We start from the raw sequence: 20,405 nt of genomic DNA on the forward strand, positions 1-20,405 counted from the left end.
GAGTCTCGCTCTGTTCCCCAGGCTGGAATGCAGTGGCAGATCTCAGCTCACTGAAACCTCTGCCTCCCAGGTTCAAGTGATTCTCTTGCCTCAGCCTCCCTGAGTAGCTGGGACTACAGGTGTGTGTCACCATGCCCGGCTTATTTTTTGTATTTTTAGTAGAGACAGGTTTTCACTATGTTGGCTGGGGTAGTCTCGAACTCTAGACCTTATAATCTGCCTGCCTTCGCCCCCCAAAGTGCTGGGATTACAGGTGTAAGCCACTGCTACTGGCCTTTTTTTTTTTTTTTTTAGACAGGGTCTTAGTTTGTCATCCACACTGGAACACAGTGGCCCAATCTTGGCTCACTGCAGCCTCGACCTCCCAAGGTTCAAGTGATCCTCCTGCCTCAGTCTCCTAAGTAGCTGGGACTACAGGTGCACGCACGACACCTGGCTAATTTTTGTATTTTTTGTAGAGATGGGGTTTTGCCATGTTGCCCAGGCTGGTCTCAAATTCCTGAGCTCAAGCAATTCACTCACCTCGCCCTCCCAAAGTGCCAGGATTACAGGTGTGAGCTACCATGCCTGCCAAATCCTTTTTTGTTTTTTGTTTTTTTGTTTTTTTTGTTTTTTTTGAGATGGAGTCTCACTCTGTCACCCAGGTTGGAGTGCAGTGGTGCAATCACGGCTCACTGCAACCTCTGCCTTCCGGTTCAAACGATTCTCCGACCTCAGCCTCCCGAGTAACTGGGATTACAGGCGTGCACCACCACGTCCAGCTAATTTTTTTTTTTTTTTTCTTTTTTAGTAGAAACGGAGTTTCATCATGTTTGACAGGCTGGTCTCAAACTCCTGATCTCTGGTGATCTGCCTGCTTCGGCCTCCCAAAGTGCTGGGATTACAGGCATGAGCCACCGTGCCCAGCCTCATGCCTGTCAAATTCTTAAAAGTAATAGTTCTTTTAAAAACAGGATTTGTATAGCTTAGCAATAAGATAATGTTTCTACATAAACTTTTGTTAGTATAAGTAAAGGTATTGTGAACTTAATGTTACAAACAATAACAAAAATCTACAAAACAATTTAATTTCAAAGAGATACCTTTTGGGAAACTGGTATTATACAAATTTTATTTTATTTTATTTTTGAGACAGGATTTTGTTCTGTCCCACAGGCTAGAGTGCAGTGGTGTGATCTTGGCTCACTGCAGCCTCCACCTCCCAGGCTCAAGCAATCCTCCCACCTCGGCCACCTGAGTAACTGGGACTACAGGCACCCGCCACCACGTCTGGCTAATTTTTTTGCATTTTTAGTAGAGACTGGGTTTCGCCATGTTGCCCAGCCTAGTCTTGAACTCCTGGCCTCAAGCCCCCCAAAGTGCTAGGATTACAGGCATGAGCCACAATTTTTTGTTTCTTTTTTTTCCTTTCTCTTTCTCTCTTTTCTCTTCTTTTCTCCTCTTTTTTTTTTTTTTTCAGAGGCTCCCTCTGTACCCCAGGCTGGAGTACAGTGGTGCAATCTCCACTCACTGCAACCTCCGGCTCCTGGGTTCAAGCAATTCTCGTGCCTCAGCCTCCTAAGTAGCTGGGATTACAAACGCACACCACCACGCCTGGCTAATTTTTGTATTTTTAGTAGAGACGAGGTTTCACCATGTCCAGTTTCAGGCTGGTCTGGAACTCCTGGCCTCAAGTGATCCACCCTCTTCAGCCTCTCAAAGTGTAGGGATTACAGGTGTGACCCACTGCGCCCAGCCCACAAATTTTCTTTTTTTTTTTTGAGACGGAGTCTCGCTCTGTCGCCCAGGCTGGCGTGCTGTGGCCGGATCTCAGCTCACTGCAAGCTCCGTCTCCCGGTTTACGCCATTCTCCTGCCTCAGCCTCCCGAGTAGCTGGGACTACAGGCGCCCGCCACCTCGCCCGGCTAGTTTTTTGTATTTTTTTTAGTAGAAATGGGGTTTCACTGTGTTAGCCAGGATGGTCTCGATCTCCTGACCTCGTGATCCGCCCGTCTCGGCCTCCCAAAGTGCTGGGATTACAGGCTTGAGCCACCGCGCCCGGCCCACAAATTTTCTTAAGAAGTAAAATTTCAGCTGGGCGTGGTGGTTGACACCTGTAATCCCAGCACTTTGGGAGGCCGAGGCAGGCAGATCACGAGGTCAGGAGATCGAGACCATCCTGGCTAACGCAGTGAAACCCTGCCTCTACTAAAAATACAAAAAATTAGCCGGGCATGGTAGTACGCGCCTGTAATCCCAGCTACTTGGGAGGCTGAGGCAGGAGAATCACTTGAACCCGGGAGGCGGAGGTTGCAGTGAGCCGAGATTCCACCACTGCACTCCAGCCTGGGCCACAAAACGAGGCTCTGTCTCAAAAAAAAAAAAAAAAAAAAAAAAGATCCTTAACAAACTGTTATTTCCCAGGTGAACTATCCAGATCAAAGCACAGGTCTTGCAAAAGTGACTCATAAGGACTTTTTTGAAATGATGGAAATATTTCAGATACAGAGAAGATGCCTGACACTTAAGGGCCCACTGTGTAGATTTAACACAGAATAACATCCTGCCATATTTATTTATCCCATTATGAATTTTGGGGAAAAATAAAATACCTTAATATTCTTCTTTACATTTCAGAATTTGCAAATTACAGAGTATTTTTCTTGACAGTTTTTTTTTTTATTTTATTTTATTTTATTTTTTTTGAGACTGAGTCTCGACTCTGTCACCCAGGCTGGAGTGCAGTGGTGGGATCTCGGCTCACTGCAACCTCCGCCTCCTGGGTTCAAGTGCTTCTCCTGCCTCAGCCTCCCAAGTAGCTGGGATTACAGGTGTGCACCACCACGCCTGGCTAATTTTGGTATTTTTAGTAGAGACGAGGTTTTACCATGTTGGCCAGGCTGGTCTTGAGCTCCTGACCTCAGGTGATCCACCCACCTCGGCCTCCCAAAGTGTTGGGATTACAGACGTCAGCCACCACGCCTGGTGACTCTCACCTTTTAAGTGCCCAAGGTGAAACTAGGACAGTCTTTTATTTCAGTATTGTAAAAAAGTACCCTTGTCATTGCTTAAAAGGATATGTACTGTGTTATGCTGCAAATGGCTTTTAAAGTGCAGGGACAAAAGGAATTGTTTCAAAACTAGAGAAACACCCACAGCACTTCCAGCAGATTCCAGGCTACAGATTCCAGTTAACCCAGATAGTTGTGACCAAGGCTGGGTGGTACTGGGCAGTGCTCTGGTTTTTGGAAATTCCACATCTGGCCACTAGAGGACAGAGGCACACAGAAAAAACCCACGCAGATCCAATCAAGCAAGCCTCAGATGGGTGGCTGCTTTAGGGAGGTACCTAGGAATCAATTTCTTCCTTTTTTTTGCGATGGGGTCTCACTGTTGCCCAGGCTGGGGTGCAGTGGTGCGATCTCAGCAGCTCCATCCTCTGCCTCCCAGATTCAAGTGATTCTTGTGCCTCAGCCTCCTGAGTAGCTGAGATTACAGGTGTGTGCCACCACACTCGGCTTATTTTTTTATTTTTAGAAGTGGGGGTTTTACCATGTTGGCCAGGCTGGTCTCAAACTCCTGACCTCAGGAGATCTGCCCACCTCAGCCTCCCAAAGTGCTGGGATTACAGGCATGAGCCACTGCGTCTAACAAGGTTATGAACCTTCTGGCAAAACTGACCTATACCAAATGAGTCAGAGGGACTCCTGCCAGAACCAGTTTCCAACCAGCTTTTGAAGTGGCTGTCTCAAACTAAGCAGAAAGTCAGGAGGGGCAAATATGATTATTGTATGTGTACCAAGCTCTGGCCATGAGCTTTGCCAGCAATAGCATCCCCGGCTGTTTACCTATGTAACTGGAGGCAATGAGGCTCACGTGAAGTCCAGGGCCAGGGAGTACAAGTGAGGGAGCCAAGCCGCAACACATGCCAGGGCCCAAAGCATGTGCTTTTCTTACTTAGGGTTCTCATAAACCACTATGATCTCCATTAAAACCACTTCTCCACCTGCTCTTCTCTTAGCCAGAGCGTGAGGAAGCAGGGAAACTTGTTCGAAGTTTGTGATTGAACTGGACAGGGGAAAAGATTGGTCTCTGTTAAGGAGCCGATGGCCAGAAGCCTTTCTTCTTTTATTATTTAAAAATTTTCATTTTTACTTTTTTTTTTTTTTGAGACAGAGTCTTGCTCTGTCGCCCAGGCTGGAGTGCAGTGGCGCGATCTCAGCTCACTGCAAGTTCCGCCTCCCGGGTTCATGCCATTCTCCTGCCTCAGCCTCCCGAGCAGCTGGGACTACAGGGACCCGCCACACCCAGCTAATTTTTTGGGGAGGGATTGTTAGTAGAGACAGGGTTTCACTGTGTTAGCCAGGATGGTCTTGATCTCTTGACCTCGTGATCCGCCCACCTCGGCCTCCCAAAGTGCTGGGATTACAGACGTGAGCCACCGTACCTGGCCTTTTACTAGTTTTTTAAATGAGATTTGGTATTGCTATGTTGTCCAGCTGGTCTGAAACTCCTGTCCTCAAGTGATCCTTCTGCCTTAGCCTCCCAAAGTGCTGTGATAATAGGCATGAGCCACCAGGCCTGGCTGGAAAGCAGCTTTTCCTATCATACCAGTTACGGGGCAAATCTCTGAACTTTGCTTTATTTCTCATGATGCTTACATTGAAAAACACACAAATAAACACCTCAATAAAAATATTAATTACCTGGTAACCTTTATTCGGGAAGTGAAAGTAACTGTGAAACAGTGCTTCATAAGGCATGGCATACAAGGCCTTGGTTTCCAACGCCGGCAAGGATGAGGCCCAGTCCCACACTTGCTCGCAGGCACCCTTGCTAAGATGTCCTCCTGGGTGACCAAAACGGTGGTAACAACATAGCCAAAGTTACTTTTACTTGGGTAGGATGACTGCAGAAGGCATCACTATGCAGAGCTTCCAGACCTTTCCGTGCGTCATGCTCTCCAGAGGATGCGCCAGGTGTGTTGGATTTGCATGCACAAAGACAGGTGTGCGCCCCACCCACCCCGGGCTGGGCAGCAAGATGTCTGCTCACCTACTGCACTAGACTTCCCAGCCTCCTTCCACACTCAGAATCCTTAAGGAGGATGAAAAGAGACCACAGAAACTAAAGCAAGACTAGGATGCTGCAAGGAAAGATGCTCTGATACACAAAAGCCAAAACATGAGGCAAGGAGGGAAAAGTAAAATGAGGCACACAGACACGAAGTTAAACTATGCAGTTACACTGCTGATTTAGAAAGATGTTAAGACACACACTAGATACAAATGAAACCCATCCTGCTCCCTTCCTCCAGAAGACATTGTAATGCAGAAACCAAAAATACTACATCCTTCTTGTCGTCAGCACTGTTAGTATTCAACATTTTAATATTTATGGTGTATCACATAAAAAACAAAGTCATATACTTTTGCATTAATAAAAAAATAGCAAATCCATATAATGGCAAAATCAGGAAAAAAATTCTAGTATTTCCACAAAATACATAATGTCTTACAGATGATTATGTGGACTTTAAATGTTTGCAGCCCTACAGAGCTTTTGTTGCCAATTGAAAAAAAAAAAAAATCATCCCAACATAGGATGTTCAAAAAGCCTAATTCATAAAAAAGACAATTTATTCTATGTTTAATATAGTGTTTTTTAGGATGGTAACGTAAGTCATGCAAGAGCTCTGGAAAACAAAACAAGAAACTATGATGTCAGCTGTGGGTTAAATAAAAAGAAAAAAACCAACCACACAAAAAAGAATATAAGGAATGGTTAGTGGTGCTGCCAATTAAAAAAAAAATTGTAAATCATCTTACCACCCAAAAGTGATATGGAAAACTGTTTGAATCTGAGCATGGACATGGTTGTAGTCATCTTTTGGAATTATAAATGAAAGTGACAGGTAACTACTTGTGTTCCATTCCTCAGAGGAGTAGATTCCTATATCCAAATGATCATGAATGCCCCTCCCATCCCACACTCAGATGGAAAGCAGCCAGAACTCCTGCCGCTGGATTCTTCAGCACCCTTGGGACAGTCTCCAACTGACACTTCGCAGCAGAGGAAGAGGGCAGGCACCTTTGGTGACTCTTCAGTGAGACTCCATCGACATTCAGAATCTTAAAATGTTGGTAATGAAAACCATGGACCTCCAAGTCATCCTTACCAACCTCAAATGTAGTGTTGTGACATCCAACGAAGGACTTCCACGTCACATGGGAATAAATTTGAACAGATACATCCAATTGAACATAGTGTCTCAGATTTCAAACAAATACAGCTCATCTTTTGCCAAAAAATAAATATAGTGGAATGCAAGTTTGAGGGATGGAAGAATATATAATCTACCAACTGTCAAGGAGTACAATTTCATTGCAGACACAAAGACTCAACAGTTTCAAAGAATTTTTTAAAATTAAAAAAAAAGTTTGCACTTATTCCTCACAAAATCTTCACTTTTGAAACTATCCCAATTGAAGCTACACACTGAATTTATTAATACAGCATTAAGTTTCTTTGTGTAAAAAAATCTTTGTACACAGTAATAAAAAAAGATAAGGCAAGATGCATTAAACAGAAACCTTCTGGCTCTTTTCCTCTGCGTTCTTACAGAGCCACTGATGACTATCTGCAACAAAAGAGTTAAGTTTCTGATTTTCCGTATCAAGCATCTTATGCCTTTGCTGTGGTAAGAATTCTGTCCGAGCACCCTGAAGGACAGATGCTGGTGATGGTCTTTGGCACTTATGCTGGCAAACTGAGCTTCTTTCCCTTGAGTACTAGAATTTCAAAGAGAAGAAAAGAAAACAAAAGGTTACTGATATTGACAAACTTAGCTTCCTTCTTCCCATTCCTAGAAGTCTCCCACACACAAGATTCTACATAGTAAGGTATAGGAAATAAGCAATTGTATTTTAAAACTACAAATTTCATCGAAAGTGCCACTAAATTCATAGTGGCTTTTTGTTACTATGACTTTCACCCTAATCAATATATAGTAAAATACAGCTTATGTAGGGAGGCCTGTGAAATTCTGGGTACTAAAACATAAAGGTCGGGTGCAGAGGCTCATGCCTGTAATCCCAGCACTTTGGCAGGCCAGGGTGGGAGGATCCCTTGAAGCTAGGAGTTCAAGACCAGCCTGGGCAAAAAAAGTGAGAGCGACCCCATCTCTATAAAAAGATTTTTTAAAATGAAAGAGGTGTGGTGGCATGCATCTGTAGTCCCAGCTACTCAGGAGGATGAGCAGGGAGGATCACTTAAGCCCAGGAGTTTGGGACTGCAGTGAGGAAGGATCACACCACTGCATTCTTGCAGCCTGAGTAACAGCATGAGACCCTGTCTCTTTAAAAAAAAAAAAAAACACAAAAGATGGCTAGGTGAGGGAGCTCACACCTATAATCCCATCACTTTGGGAGGCAGAGGTGGGCGGATCTCCTGAGGTCAGGAGTTCAAGACCAGCCTGGCCAATATGGCGAAACACCATCTCTACCAAAAATACAAAAATTAGGCTGGGCGCAACCATCTCTACCAAAAATACAAAAATTAGGCTGGGCACAATGGCTTACGCCTGTCATCCCAGCACTTGGGGAGGCTGAGGCGGGCGGATCACCTGAGGGTGGGAGTTTGAGACCAGCCTGACCAACATAGAGAAATTCCATCTCTACTAAAAATATAAAAATTAGCTGGGTGTGGTGGCGGGCGCCTGTAATCCCAGCTACTCAGGAGGCTGAGGCAGGAGAATCCCTTGAACATGGGAGGTGGAGGTTGCAGTGAGCCCAGATTGCACCACTGCATTCCAGCCTGGGCAACAAGAGCAAAACTCTGTCTCAAAAAAAAAAAAAAAAGGGCTAGGCACGGTGTCTCACGCCTGTAATCCCAGTACTCTGGGAGACCGAGGTGTGGTGGTGCATGCCTGCAGTCCCAGCTACTAGGGTGGCCAAGGCAAGAGAATCACTTGAACCTGCAAGGTGGAGGTTGCAGTGAGTCGAGATCGTGCCACTGCACTCCAGCCTGGGTGACAGAGCGAGACTCCATCTCAAACCAAAACAAAACTAGCCAGGTGTGGTGGTGTGTGACTGTAATCTCAGCTACTCGGGAGGCTGAGGCAGGAGAATCGCTTGAACTTGGGAGGCAGAGGTTGCAGTGAGCCGAGAGCAAGCCACTGCATTCTAGCCTGGGCGAGAGAGAAAGACTCGCTCTGGAGGGGAAAAAAAAAAAAGGAAAGATATAAGATATATATGCTCTTTTTTTTTGAGACAGAGTTTTGCTCTTGTTCCCCAGGCTGGAGTGCAATGGCGTGATATCAGCTCACTGCAACCTCCACCTCCCTGGTTCAAGAGATTTTCCTGCCTCAGCCTCCCGAGTAGCTGGGATTACAGGCATGTGCCACCACACCCAGTTAATTTTGTATTTTTAGTAGAGTTGGGGTTTCACCATGTTGGTCAGGCTGGTCTCAAACTCCTGACCTCAGGTGATCCACCCGCCTCGGCCTCCCAAAGTGCTGAGATTACAGGCATGAGCCATCGCACCCGACCTATATATGCTTTTTACCTAGCAATTCCACCATTAGGAATTTTATTGTATAGTTGGATTTTTAGCCTGGGATCTGTGGTTGGGTTTCAGAGGTTCCTGAATCCCCCAAAACTATATGCATGCATTTGGGTGCATATGCATAAATATGCTTTTTTTTTTTTTGAGACAGTCTTGCTCTGTCACTCAGGCTGGAGTGCAGTAGCGCGATCTCGACTCACTGCAAGCTCTGCCTCCCGCGTTCACACTATTCTCCTGCCTCAGCTTCCTGAGTAACTGGGACTACAGGTGCCTGCCACCACGCTTGGTTAATTTTTTTTGTATTTTTAGTAGAGACAGGATTTCATGTGTTAGCCAGGATGATCTCGATCTCCTAACCTCGTGATCCGCCCACCCTGGCTTCCCAAAGTGCTGGGATTACAGGCGTGAGCCACCGCACCCGGCATAAATATGCTATTTTTTTCTGAACAAGTATGATAGCTTTCATCAAATTTTTGTAAAGTTCACATGTCCTATATTCATACAAATGCAAAAAACAAGGATGCTGATATAATGACTGGATTTTAACAGCAAACCAGTAACAGCCTGACCAGCCATGAACAGGGGGCTGGGTAAATAAATTATGGTACATGCACATAATGAAACACTCTGTGGCTACTGAAAATTTTGTAGATTTCTAGTGACATGAAAAATGTGAGTGGGATAAAAGCAGTGTATAGAACAGCATGTACAGTTTAAGTCATGTGTCTGTGTATGCACAGAGAGGTATCTGGTGTTATGTTTACTGAAACACCAGATGAATTTTTTAGTGAAAATGTGTCATTTTAGGAAAAGTGATTGCAAAAGAAAAAGGATTCTTATATTTAAAAAGACAACATCGGCTGGGCGCGGTGGCTCAAGCCTGTAATCCCAGCACTTTGGGAGGCCGAGACGGGCGGATCACGAGGTCAGGAGATCGAGACCATCCTGGCTAACACGGTGAAACCCCGTCTCTACTAAAAAATACAAAAAACTAGCCGGGCGAGGTGGCGGGCGCCTGTAGTCCCAGCTACTCGGGAGGCTGAGGCAGGAGAATGGCGTAAACCCGGGAGGCAGAGCTTGCAGTGAGCTGAGATCCGGCCACTGCACTCCAGCCTGGGCGACAGTGAGACTCTGTCTCAAAAAAAAAAGAAACAACATCCTGATCCAGAATGTTACTGGTCAATCACAAAAGTGTTTCTCTGGAGCCAGTTTATGAGAGAGTGCCCGGTTAGAAGAGTACCGGGCAAGGGCGCTCCTAAAAGAACATGTGACTCTAGAAACAACGCAGGCCACATCCAACATACCTTTTGTAATGTACAAGTAGAAGAAGTCACAGTATAGGATGGTCTGGACTACGCCGGCCACCACAGCAATGAGGTCAAAGAAGCCCTCAAAGTAAAAGCGCCAGATCCAGTTGACAAGATACAAAGCACGATAGAGGCCAAGGAAGAACAAGTAGTGCGTGGTGATGGTCTCGGCCTCCCCGGTCTTGCTGATCATAAAGAGCTGTGGAAGGATAGCCACGGACTCCAGGTAGATGGAGAAGGTCCAGAGGATCTAGAAGAGAAATGGCAAGCTTCCATCAGGACCCACTGCCCACCAGAAGCTCAAAGGAAATGCTCTTGCTTGCTTTACCACAAAGCAGCTTAAGATGAGTGGGGAGTGGGGCATGTCGGCCCAAAACAGAACAACAACTTGGCAACTGCATAACCCAGTGGTCCCCAACCTTCTTGGCGCCAGTGATTGGTTTCATAGAAGACAATTTTTCCACAGACCAGCAGGGTGGATGGATGGTTTCGGGATGATTCAAGCACATTGCAATCATTGTGCACTTTATTTCTATTATTACTATAATATACAATGAAATAATTATATAGCTCATCATAATGCAGAATCAGTGGGAGCCTGAGCTTGTTTTCCTGCAACTAGATGGTCCCATCTGGGGGTGATGGGAGACAGTGACAGATCATCAGGCATTAGATTTTCGTAAGGAGCACGCAACCTAGATCCCCCACATGTGCAGTTCACAATAGACCTTGTACTCCTATGAGAACTGAATGCCTCGCGCTCCTATGAGAACTGAATGCCACCACTTATCTGACAGGAGGTGGAGCTTGGGTGGTAATGTGAGTGATGGGGAGCAGCTGTAAATACAATGAAGCTTCACTTGCTCACCCACCGCTCATCTCCTCCTGGACAGCCTGGTTCCTCACAGGCTATGAACTGGTACCAGTCAGTGGCCCAGGGGTTGAGGACTCCTGGCATAAATCACAGAAACTTAAGCAACCTTTAAGAGGCAGGGCACTGCCAGTGTGACAAGCTGGGTAACCTGGACATCTCTACCACTTTGAATTTTCATCACCCTGTCTCTCCAGGTTTATTTTTCCCGCCTCAATTTTCTATGAATCTACATACAGACATTTCTCCTGGACAAGCTTGTCCTGCTCCAGATCTGGGATACCAAATGAACCCTGCTTTCCGCCAGGGTTGACAATACTGATAATTGATAAGTTCCTTCTACTTCCTTGCTGCTGTTTTTCCTCGCTGACTGATCTTGCCAGACTACTGAAATATTTTTACTATTTTTCTTATTCCTTAAGCTTTCCGGTGTGGTTAAATCAAAGGGGTAGAAGTCAGAATTGTAATTATGGAAATTCTCTGCCCAACATATGACTTTATTCATGATGATAACAGAAGGACTTTCAGAGGGTCCTTGAGTGTTTTAAAAGTCCAGGCATGGTCGGGCGTGGTGGCTCACGCCTGTAATCCCAGCACTTTGGGAGGCCTAGACAGGTGGATCACCTGAGATCAGGTGTTCAAGACCAGCCTGGAAAACATGGTGAAACCTGGTCTCTACTAAAAATACAAAAATTAGCCAGGCATGATGGCGGGTACCTGTAATCCCAGCTACGCGGGAGGCTGAGGCAGGAGAATTGCTTGAACCCGGGAGGCAGAGGCTGCAGTGAGCTGAGATCATGCCACTGCACTCCAGCCTGGGTGACAGAGCGAGACTCCGTCGCAAAAAAAAAAAAAAGTCCAGGCGCTCCCAGCATCCATCAGACACTCAGAGTAGCACAGTGACTTGATCGGTCCCAGGATGTGGAGCAGCACCATTTGCCTGTTCAGTAAGGAAAGAAGAGGTAAAAGAAGAGGTACTCGGGAGCAGATCAGTGCACTGCACAGTGCTAGGGGCACCACAAACCACCTTTCCTAAAGGCAAGAGGTGCAGAGTGCTGCTACGCAGGGTAATAGACACAACATCAGTGCACATCTGTACATGAAAAGGAAACAAAATGTGGGCTACAGGAGGGAGACTGTGTTCTTCCAACACTGGTACGGGCAGGGCTGTGTTTGGTACCACAGAAGTCAAGATAAGAAATACAGTTTCAAGTTTCTATTTCAAATGAATCAGACCGTAAGCTGTCAGCAGACACCCAAATATGTGGGTGCTTAATTCTCATCTACGATTTTTTACACCAGTCATGAACATTGCACTAGAGTTTGCCAAACCAGAAAATAAAAACAAAAAACCCCATGAAAACCTACATGATCTGCAAACATGCAAACAGGTCCATTCACCTAGATGACCAGAAATGACCACTAAATAACTTTTTTTCTTTAGATGGAGCCTCGCTCTGTCGCCAAGGCTGGAGTGCAGTGGCTCAATCTTGGCTCACTGCAACTTCCACCTCCCAGGTTTAAGTGATTCTCCTTCCTCAGCCTCCTAAGTAGCTGGGATTACAGGCGCACAACACCACACCCAGCTAATTTTTGTATTTCTCTTTTTTTTTTTTGTGATGGAGTCTCACTCTGTCATCCAGGCTGGAGTACACTGGTGTGATCTCAGCTCACTGCAACCTCCACCTTCTGGGTTCATGCCATTGTCCTGCCTCAGCCTCCCAAGTAGCTGGGATTACAGGCGCCCGCCACCACACCCGGCTAATTTTTTTGTATTTTTAGTAGAGACAGGGTTTCACTGTGTTAGCCAGGATGGTCTCAATCCCCTGACTTTGTGACCCGCCCGCCTCGGCCTCCCAAAGTGCTGGGATTACAGGCATAAGCCACCGCGCATGCCTGATTTTTGTATTTCTAATAGAGACAGGGTTTCACTATGTTGGCCAGGCTGAATGCCTGAACCTCTGACCTCAAGTGATCTGCCCACCTCGGCCTCCCAAAATGCTGGGATTATAGGCATGAGCCACCAGGCACAGCCCTAAATAACCTCTTTTTTATTTTCCCCCAAGACAAGAGTCTTGCTCTGTGACCCAGGCTGGAGTATAATGGCGTGATCTCGGCTCACTGCAACCTCCACCTCTTGGGTTCAAGCGATTCTCCTGCCTCAGTCTTCTGAGTAACTGAGATTACAGGCATGTGCACACCACACCCAGCTAATTTTCTGTATTTTCAGTGGAGATGGTGTTGCACCATGTTGGCCAGGCTGGTCTCGAACACCTGACCTCATGACCCACCCAAAGTGGAGGCCGAACTCTGCCTCGGCCTCCCAAAGTGCTGGGATTACAGGCATGAGCTACCACGCCTGGCCCTAAATAACCTTTTAAACTAACCTCAAGAGGAGAGAAATCATGATTGACTAAAAAGGAGAGGCCTCCCACAGGGACCACCAGAAACTCCACTCGGAAGGTATCGTGATTTCCATCGTAGGTTGCCTTAAATTTCAGGTAGATCAGGTACACTGTGGCATAGGAGCAGGCAAGGTAGATAACCTACAAGCAAAAGAAAAAAATACCAGGTGTCAATACCTTGCGACTGTTCCAGCTCCCCCAGCATTTTTTTTTTTTTATTACCCATGTATTTGGAAAGGCAAGATTTTCTTCCTTAGCCTGTTTTTGGAATTTTAAAACTTATATATAGTAAAATTCTCTTTTTTGGAGGTGTTCAGTTCTGAGGCATAACCACCACCAAAATTAGGACACAGAACAGTTCCATCACCCCCAAAATTCTGCTATGCTGCCCCTTTGCAGTCAAGTTCCCCCAGGCTTCCTTCACCTCCTGCAATGCAATCACACTTATGTTCTTCGCCCGTGGTTTTGCCTTTTCTACAATGCCACATAAATGGAGTCATATAGTATGTTGCCTTCTGAGTCCAACTTCAGTTAGCCTAATGCATTTGAGAGTCAGCCAAACTTATTGTGTATACAGCAGGTCTGCCAATAACATCCTTTCGTTGTAACATTGATGAGAAAAGAAACTGGTTCCCGGCTGGGGCCACTGTCCACATGGCGTTCGCACGCTCTCCCCGGGTCCACGTGGGTCTTCTCCAGATACTATGGTTTCCTCTTACATCTCAAAGATGTGCTTGTTAGGTGAACTGGCATGTGAACTGTCCTAGTGTGAGTGTGGGTGTGGGAGAGCACGCCCTGTGATGGAATGGCATCCTGTGCAGTGGGGGAAAGTTCCCTTCTTGAACCTGAGCTGCTGGGATAGGCTCTGGCCACCTGGGACCCTGAACTGAAGTGGGTTGGAAAATGAATACAAATTATGGTAAAATAAAAATTCATAAAGTAATATACAATAATTATACAACCGTACAATAAACAATGTAGTACAAAAGCACTCAGTGAGCCTGCTATAATTGTTATTGTTTTTTAACTTTATGGTAGTAGGAGGTACTCCTTATAATTTTTGCTTTGCAAACATATACTTTTTTTTTTTTTGAGATGGAGTCTCACTCTGTCGCCTAGGCTGGAGTGCAGTGGTGCGATCTGGGCTCACTGCAAGCTCCACCTCCTGGGTTCACGCCCTTCTCCTGCCTCAGCTTCCTGAATAGCTGGGACTACAAGCGCCCGCCACCACACCCGGCTAAGTTTTAAGTATTTTTTTAGTAGAGAGGGGTTTCACCGTGTTAGCCAGGATGGTCTTGATCTCCTGACCTCGTGATCCGCCCACCTCGGCTTCCCAGAGTGCTGGGATTACAGGCGTGAGCCACAGCACCCAGCCTGCAAACATATACTTCTTGATTTAACCCACCACCACTATGACCCACCATCACGCACTGATTCACTAAAAATTGGATAAATAATTATGTTGCTTTTATTAATCTTTCTTAAATATATAGCTCACACTGGCTGGGCACAGTGGCTCACGCCTGTAATCCCAGCACTCTGGGAGGCCGAGGTGGGCGAATCACGAGGTCAGGAGATCCAGACCATCCTGGCTAACACGGTGAAACCCCGTCTCTATTAAAAAAATACAAAAAATTAACTGGGCTTGATGGCGGGTGCCTGTAGTCCCAGCTACTCGGAGGCTGAGGCAAAAGAATGGTGTGAACGTGGGAGGCGGAGCTTGCAGTGAGCTGAGATCACGCCACTGCACTCCAGCCTGGACAACAGAGTGAGACTCTGTCTCAAAAAAAAAAAAAAAAAATTGATAGCTCACATTTGTTTTGGGCCTTTTTTTTTGAGACAGACTCTCACTCTGTCGCCCAGGCTGGAGTGCAGTTGTGCGATCTCGGCTCACTGCAACCTCCACCTCCCGGGTTCAAGCGATTCTTGTGCCTCAGCCTCCCAAGTAGCTGGGAACACAAGCGCCCGCCACCACGCCCAGTTAATTTTTATATTTTTAGTAGAGACAGGGTTTCACCATGTTGGTCAGGCTGGTCTTGAACTCCTGACCTCAGGTGATCCGCCCGCCTCGGCCTCCCAAAGTGCTGGGATTACAGGCGTGAGCCACTGCACCAGCCTGTTTTGGGTCTTTATTTAAAAGTCTGGTGGTGTTTTTGGGACCAGAAATATGCTGTAGGAACTTAACTCTTACTCATGTCAATTAGCCTATGGTAAAACTGGCTTCAGTGTATGTTGTTTCACTTCAAGAACCTACCAATGACATTAAGTGACGGCCTAGTGTTAATAATTTGTTCCTTTTATAGCTGTGTCCATTGGTGGTCCATTGTATGGATGCACCAGTTTATTTATTCACTCACCAGTTGAAGGACAGGTGGTTTCTGATTTGGGAGGACAGTGGATAAAGCTGCTGTGAACATTTGCATACAAGTGTTGGTGTGAATGTAAGTTTTCACTTCTCTTGGGTATGTACTTAGGGGTCGGATTGCTGGGTCATATGTTAAGTGTAACTTTTTTTTTTTGAGACGGAGCCTTGCTCTGTCGCCAGGCTGGAGTGCAGTGGTGCAATCTCGGCTCACTGCAACCTCCACTTCCCGGGTTCAAGCAATTCTCCTGCCTCAGCCTCCCCAGTAGCTGAGATTACAGGCGCACGCCGCCACACCCAGCTAATTTTTAGTAGAAGCGGGATTTCATCATGTTGGCCAGGATGGTCTTGATTTCCTGACCTCGTGATCCACCCACCTCGGCCTCCCAAAGTGCTGGGATTACAGGCGTGAGCCACCATGACCAGCCATAAGTTTAACTTTATAAGAAACTGGTGTACAAGTACAGTAGCTCACGCCTGTAATCCCAGCACTTTGGGAGGCCAAGGTGAGTGGATCATTTGAGGTTAGGAGTTCAAAACCAGCCTGGCCAGCATGGTGAAACCCCGTCTCTACGAAAAATACAAAAATTTTTTTAAAAAGGCCAAATAACATGTATTTCTCTGACCCCAAAGAAAAGTCTGATATTCTAAAATTACATCAACTCTCAGACTGCAGAAATTAGGTTTAAGGATCAAATAGCAGGTTTAGTCCAGGAACAGAAACACCTGAGAGCTAGCTGTCCTGCCTAGCACTACTTCTCCCCAGGAAAGACAATGTGAGAACATCTAGGCAGATGACTTAATAGGAAATTGACAGCAGTCATGAAGCCCTTATATGCTTTTAAAAAACTACGAAGACACTAAACTGACCCTGACCCTTCATATTTGCAAATAGTCAACATGGTATTAAAATTGTTGTTCATACCCATATACCAAAGAACTACCCCCAAAAGGAATCAAGGAACATTAATACACTATTACAGGAGTTCTCTCCACACAAAAATATATGTGCACATATGTGAATAAATACAAAACAAAATCTACATGCATAAACAAAACACATACCATCTACACGTGCACTGAACCCCCTCAGCACATCCAGCCAAGGCTCACAGCAGACAGGCCTCTCACCAGGACCTAGCCTGCGGCCAGCTCAATGTTAATAAAAACTTGATGGACGTTATTTCCACTAAGGCCTTAGCAGCAGCTGGAGAAGAACAGCTGCTTCTCTCCTCTCACCAGCACATAGAAGTTAAAGTAAAAAGACACGAGCACCTCAGGTCTCAGGCCAGACTTTCAGGACATTGTGCTTACAAACTACAACCAAGCAAGCATGGATTCCTCTGAAACCTGGACATCCTGAGTGGGAGGGAGGATTCTTGTTCACACATCTCAAGTTTTAACTTGCCTAGACAAGTGGGGACCTAACCTTTTTTTTTTTTTGAGACGGAGTCTCACTTTGTCACCCAGGCTGGAGTGCAGTGGCGCAATCTCGGCTCACTGCAAGCTCTACCTCCCGGGTTCACGCCATTCTCCTGCCTCAGCCTGCCGAGTAGATGGGACTACAGGGACCCGCCACCATGCCCGGCTAATTTTTTGTATTTTTAGGAGAGACGGGGTTTCGCCATTCACAGGATGGTCTAGATCTCCTGACCTCGTGATCCACCCGCCTCGGCCTCCCAAAGTATTGGGATTACAGGCGTGAGCCACCGCGCCCAGCTCCTAACCATTTTTAAGTAAGCTCACTTCCTGAATACTAGGTTCCCATCACTTGGTAATGAAGAATCCATTATAAGTGACTCAAATTTGCTTTTTAGTAAAGACCAGACTCACATATTGCTTTGTCTCCTTTCAACAGTGCTTATGAAAATGCTCCTGAACACAAAATGTTGGGGGGAGGTTGTTTAGATGCCATACCAAATAGGATTCAGTTTAAATATTACTTCCTTGGGTGTGCTAATAACCAAATGTCTTAGAATAGTGCCTGGTGCACAGGTGCTCAGTATTTGTAGAATGAAGGAAAGAAAGAAAGAAATCAGACTCCTATTACATATCCCGAGAGCCCCTGTTTTGTTTTGTTTTGTTTTTCAGACAGGGTCCTGCTCTGTCACCCAGGCTGCCAGGCTGGAGTACAGTGGTGTGATTATGGCTCACTGCAACTTCAACCGCCAGGGTTCAAGCGATCATACCACTTCACCCTCCCGAGTAGTTGGGACTACAGGAGTATGCCACCATGCCTGGCTAATTTTTGCATATATATATGTGTGTATATATATACACACACACACACACACATATATATTTAGAGACGGGGTCTCACTATGTTGCTCAGGCTGGTCTCGGATTCCTTGGCTCAAGCAATCCACCCACCTTGGCCTCCCAAATTGCTGGGATTACAGGCATGAGCTACTGTGCCTAGCCTGTTTCATTTTTTTTATACCCATAGGTTCGCAGTCTCTTATACTTTTCCTTTGTAGCACCCACCATAAATTGCAGTCATTTGTACTGCTATGATCTGTGTACTCTCCCACACCAGAATAGAAACTTCTGCTTATTTTCTGCCACATCCTCAGTTCCCAGCTCTATAGGTGTTCACAAGCATGAATTCAACACTGTGCGAAAGAACTGAAGCTCACGTAGTCTACAACTTCCCCCAGTATGGGGTGTGCACCACCAGAGGTACACAAAGTGTTAGGTGGTGTGCAAACATTTTGAATTTTAATAGTTATACATTTGTTTTAATGTGAATTCAAAAAAATACAAGAAAGACAACAAAGGTGTTATAGATACTAATGCTTCGGACAAGTTGAAAGGTTTAAAAAATATGTTACTAAGTAAATGATGGCATACAGATCATTTAAGCATGGCAAATGTAATAAAAATGACACATACACAACAGTTTAAGAAAAACTGACTCAGTGGAAAAGAAAAAAGGTAGAAACCTATACACAGTTCCTCACACAGCAGCAAAATGAGAAACTGCAACTAGGAGTCCTGCTTCCATTCCTTGTTATGTACCAACTTGCTGGATTTCTCTGGGGACTCTGTAATTTCCCACGGCTTGAAAATATAATGGTTACGCCTCTTCCTTATAGAGTTATCGAGAGCTTTAGATTTATCATACTTAAGGAACCTAAAATAAAAAAAGCTCTAACTTCAAAGTATTTTAATTAACTACTGTTTGAAACCAAAAATGTATGCTTACTGATAACTCGTTTATTCCCAGTTATATGTACAAGGTGGTGTGAAAGTTTTAAAGTCAAGAACAGCATATTAAGACATTATTTTTGGAGCATTTTAATTAAAAATATACAGCTGACATAAATTAAGTTTCCATAGACCTGTGCACTGTAGATGAAATACACTCCAGTGGATGGCATACCATACCTTCATAGATGTGTTATACAATGAAATAAATGAAGTAAAAAGATCCAGGTAACGAGTTGTGAAGACCAGTGCAAACAGAAGCTGGCTTTTCCCAGAAATACCTGGAGAAACAGAAGGGAAGTATTAGAAAGGCCTGCAGAGCTTTAGGATTCCTGTGGATCACACTGTACATGGAGTGCAGACAGGGAAGGAGGGGTGCGTGGGGTCAAAGGCCCAGGTTTGGGGAGGGCTCTGAATGAACAAGAGCAGTTGTAGTTTTTCTATCCCTTAACGTTCCCAAACATGCCCCTTTTGGGAGGCTCTAACAGGTTTTTCTGTCTCACTATAAAGGGTGACCACAGGAAAGGGGCTTCATTATGCCAGAATGTGTATCATTCAAAGGAATCTTATATTTCTCAAACATATCTCCTCAGGCAGGAACAAATTTCTCAATAATTCTGCTGTCACTTAGTGTTATAACTTGTCTCTTACATTCAGATTTTTCTTTTCTTTCTTTTCCACCGAGACAGGGTCTCCCTCTGCTGCCCAGGGTGGAGTGCAGAGGCACGATCATAGCTCACTGCAGTCCTGACCTCCTGGGCTTAAGCAATCTTCCCACCTCTGCCTCCAGAGTAGCTGGGACTAGAGGTGTGAGCTACCACACTCAGCTAATTTTTAAACACATTTTTTGTAGAGATGGAGTTTCACCATGTTACCCACACTGGTCTTGAACTCCTGGGCCCAAGCAATCCTTCCAGCTTCCCAAAGTGTTGGCATTACAGGTATGAGCCATCTCGCCCGGGCCTTTCTTTGCATGATAAAACAGTATCTCCATGGTGAGAAATCTTTTGAGAATGGAGATGGAGTCTACTGTGATTAAGGGGGATGAGGAGTCGAGTGAGAAGCACTGACTCAGGTAAGAGTTGGGCAGGAACTCCTGCTGGAATAATGGCATCACCTTTCCATGGTGACTTCTTTGCTAAGAGCGGCAATTACTTGGATATGTTAAGATTTTTAAAGCTTCCGTCTCAGTTGGGCATAGTGGCTCATGCCTGTAATCTCCACATTTTGGGAGGCTAAGGCGGGAGGATCGCTTGAACCCAGGAGTTTGAGACTAGACTCTGTCTCTACAAAAAATAAAAAAGTGACAGCCAGGCAAGGTGGTACACACCTGTGGTCCCAGCTACATGGGAGGTTGGGGTGGGAGGATTGCGTGACTCTAGAAGGTTGGGGCTGCAGGGAGCTGTGGTCACATCCCTGACCCTGTTTCAAAAAACAAATTAATTAAAATAAAATAAACAGAAATTCCACTGTATTTGTATAAAAATGTTCCTGAATGCTAGGACAACATGAAGGTGGTAACCCACAACTACAGCTGGTCTTCAAAAGCAGCTGTCTTTTTTAAAGCCTTGAAACTGTGTTTCCACCTCCAACCACCAACCCACCTCCAGAGCACTGCATGGCACAGCCACACTCAGCCAGGAACGCTGGACATTTATGTGGTGTGCACACAGCTTTTCTGACATTTATATTTGACCAAATATTTACTT

The 20,405-nt window shown here is 45.4% G+C and overlaps 1 protein-coding gene across 1 annotated transcript; it reads right to left on the minus strand.

Annotated features, from left to right (window-relative positions):
* Nucleotides 1–4,675: 4,675 nt before the first annotated feature.
* Nucleotides 4,676–18,980, minus strand: KDELR2 (KDEL (Lys-Asp-Glu-Leu) endoplasmic reticulum protein retention receptor 2). Its single transcript, XM_011996663.1, has 4 exons — nucleotides 18,877–18,980; nucleotides 13,110–13,268; nucleotides 9,849–10,101; nucleotides 4,676–6,770 (listed from the first exon to the last, which is right to left on the minus strand). Exons 1-4 carry the CDS (start codon nucleotides 18,880–18,882, stop codon nucleotides 6,736–6,738), a joined length of 453 nt encoding a protein of 150 aa, XP_011852053.1. The 5' UTR covers nucleotides 18,883–18,980; the 3' UTR covers nucleotides 4,676–6,735.
* Between the last annotated feature and the right edge of the window lie 1,425 nt (nucleotides 18,981–20,405).

Source organism: Mandrillus leucophaeus, unplaced genomic scaffold, assembly GCF_000951045.1.
Source record: "Mandrillus leucophaeus isolate KB7577 unplaced genomic scaffold, Mleu.le_1.0 Scaffold521, whole genome shotgun sequence".
Lineage (NCBI taxonomy): Eukaryota > Metazoa > Chordata > Mammalia > Primates > Cercopithecidae > Mandrillus > Mandrillus leucophaeus.

Bases quoted from the DNA above. Each gene is read 5' to 3' on its own strand.
- KDELR2 (XM_011996663.1), bottom strand. The intron at 10,102-13,109 runs GTTAGTTTAAAA...TTTCTCTTCTAG, and splicing joins ATGATTTCTCTCCTCTTGAG to ATCCTCTGGACCTTCTCCAT. The intron at 6,771-9,848 runs GTATGTTGGATG...TTGAAATTCTAG, and splicing joins CTACTTGTACATTACAAAAG to TACTCAAGGGAAAGAAGCTC.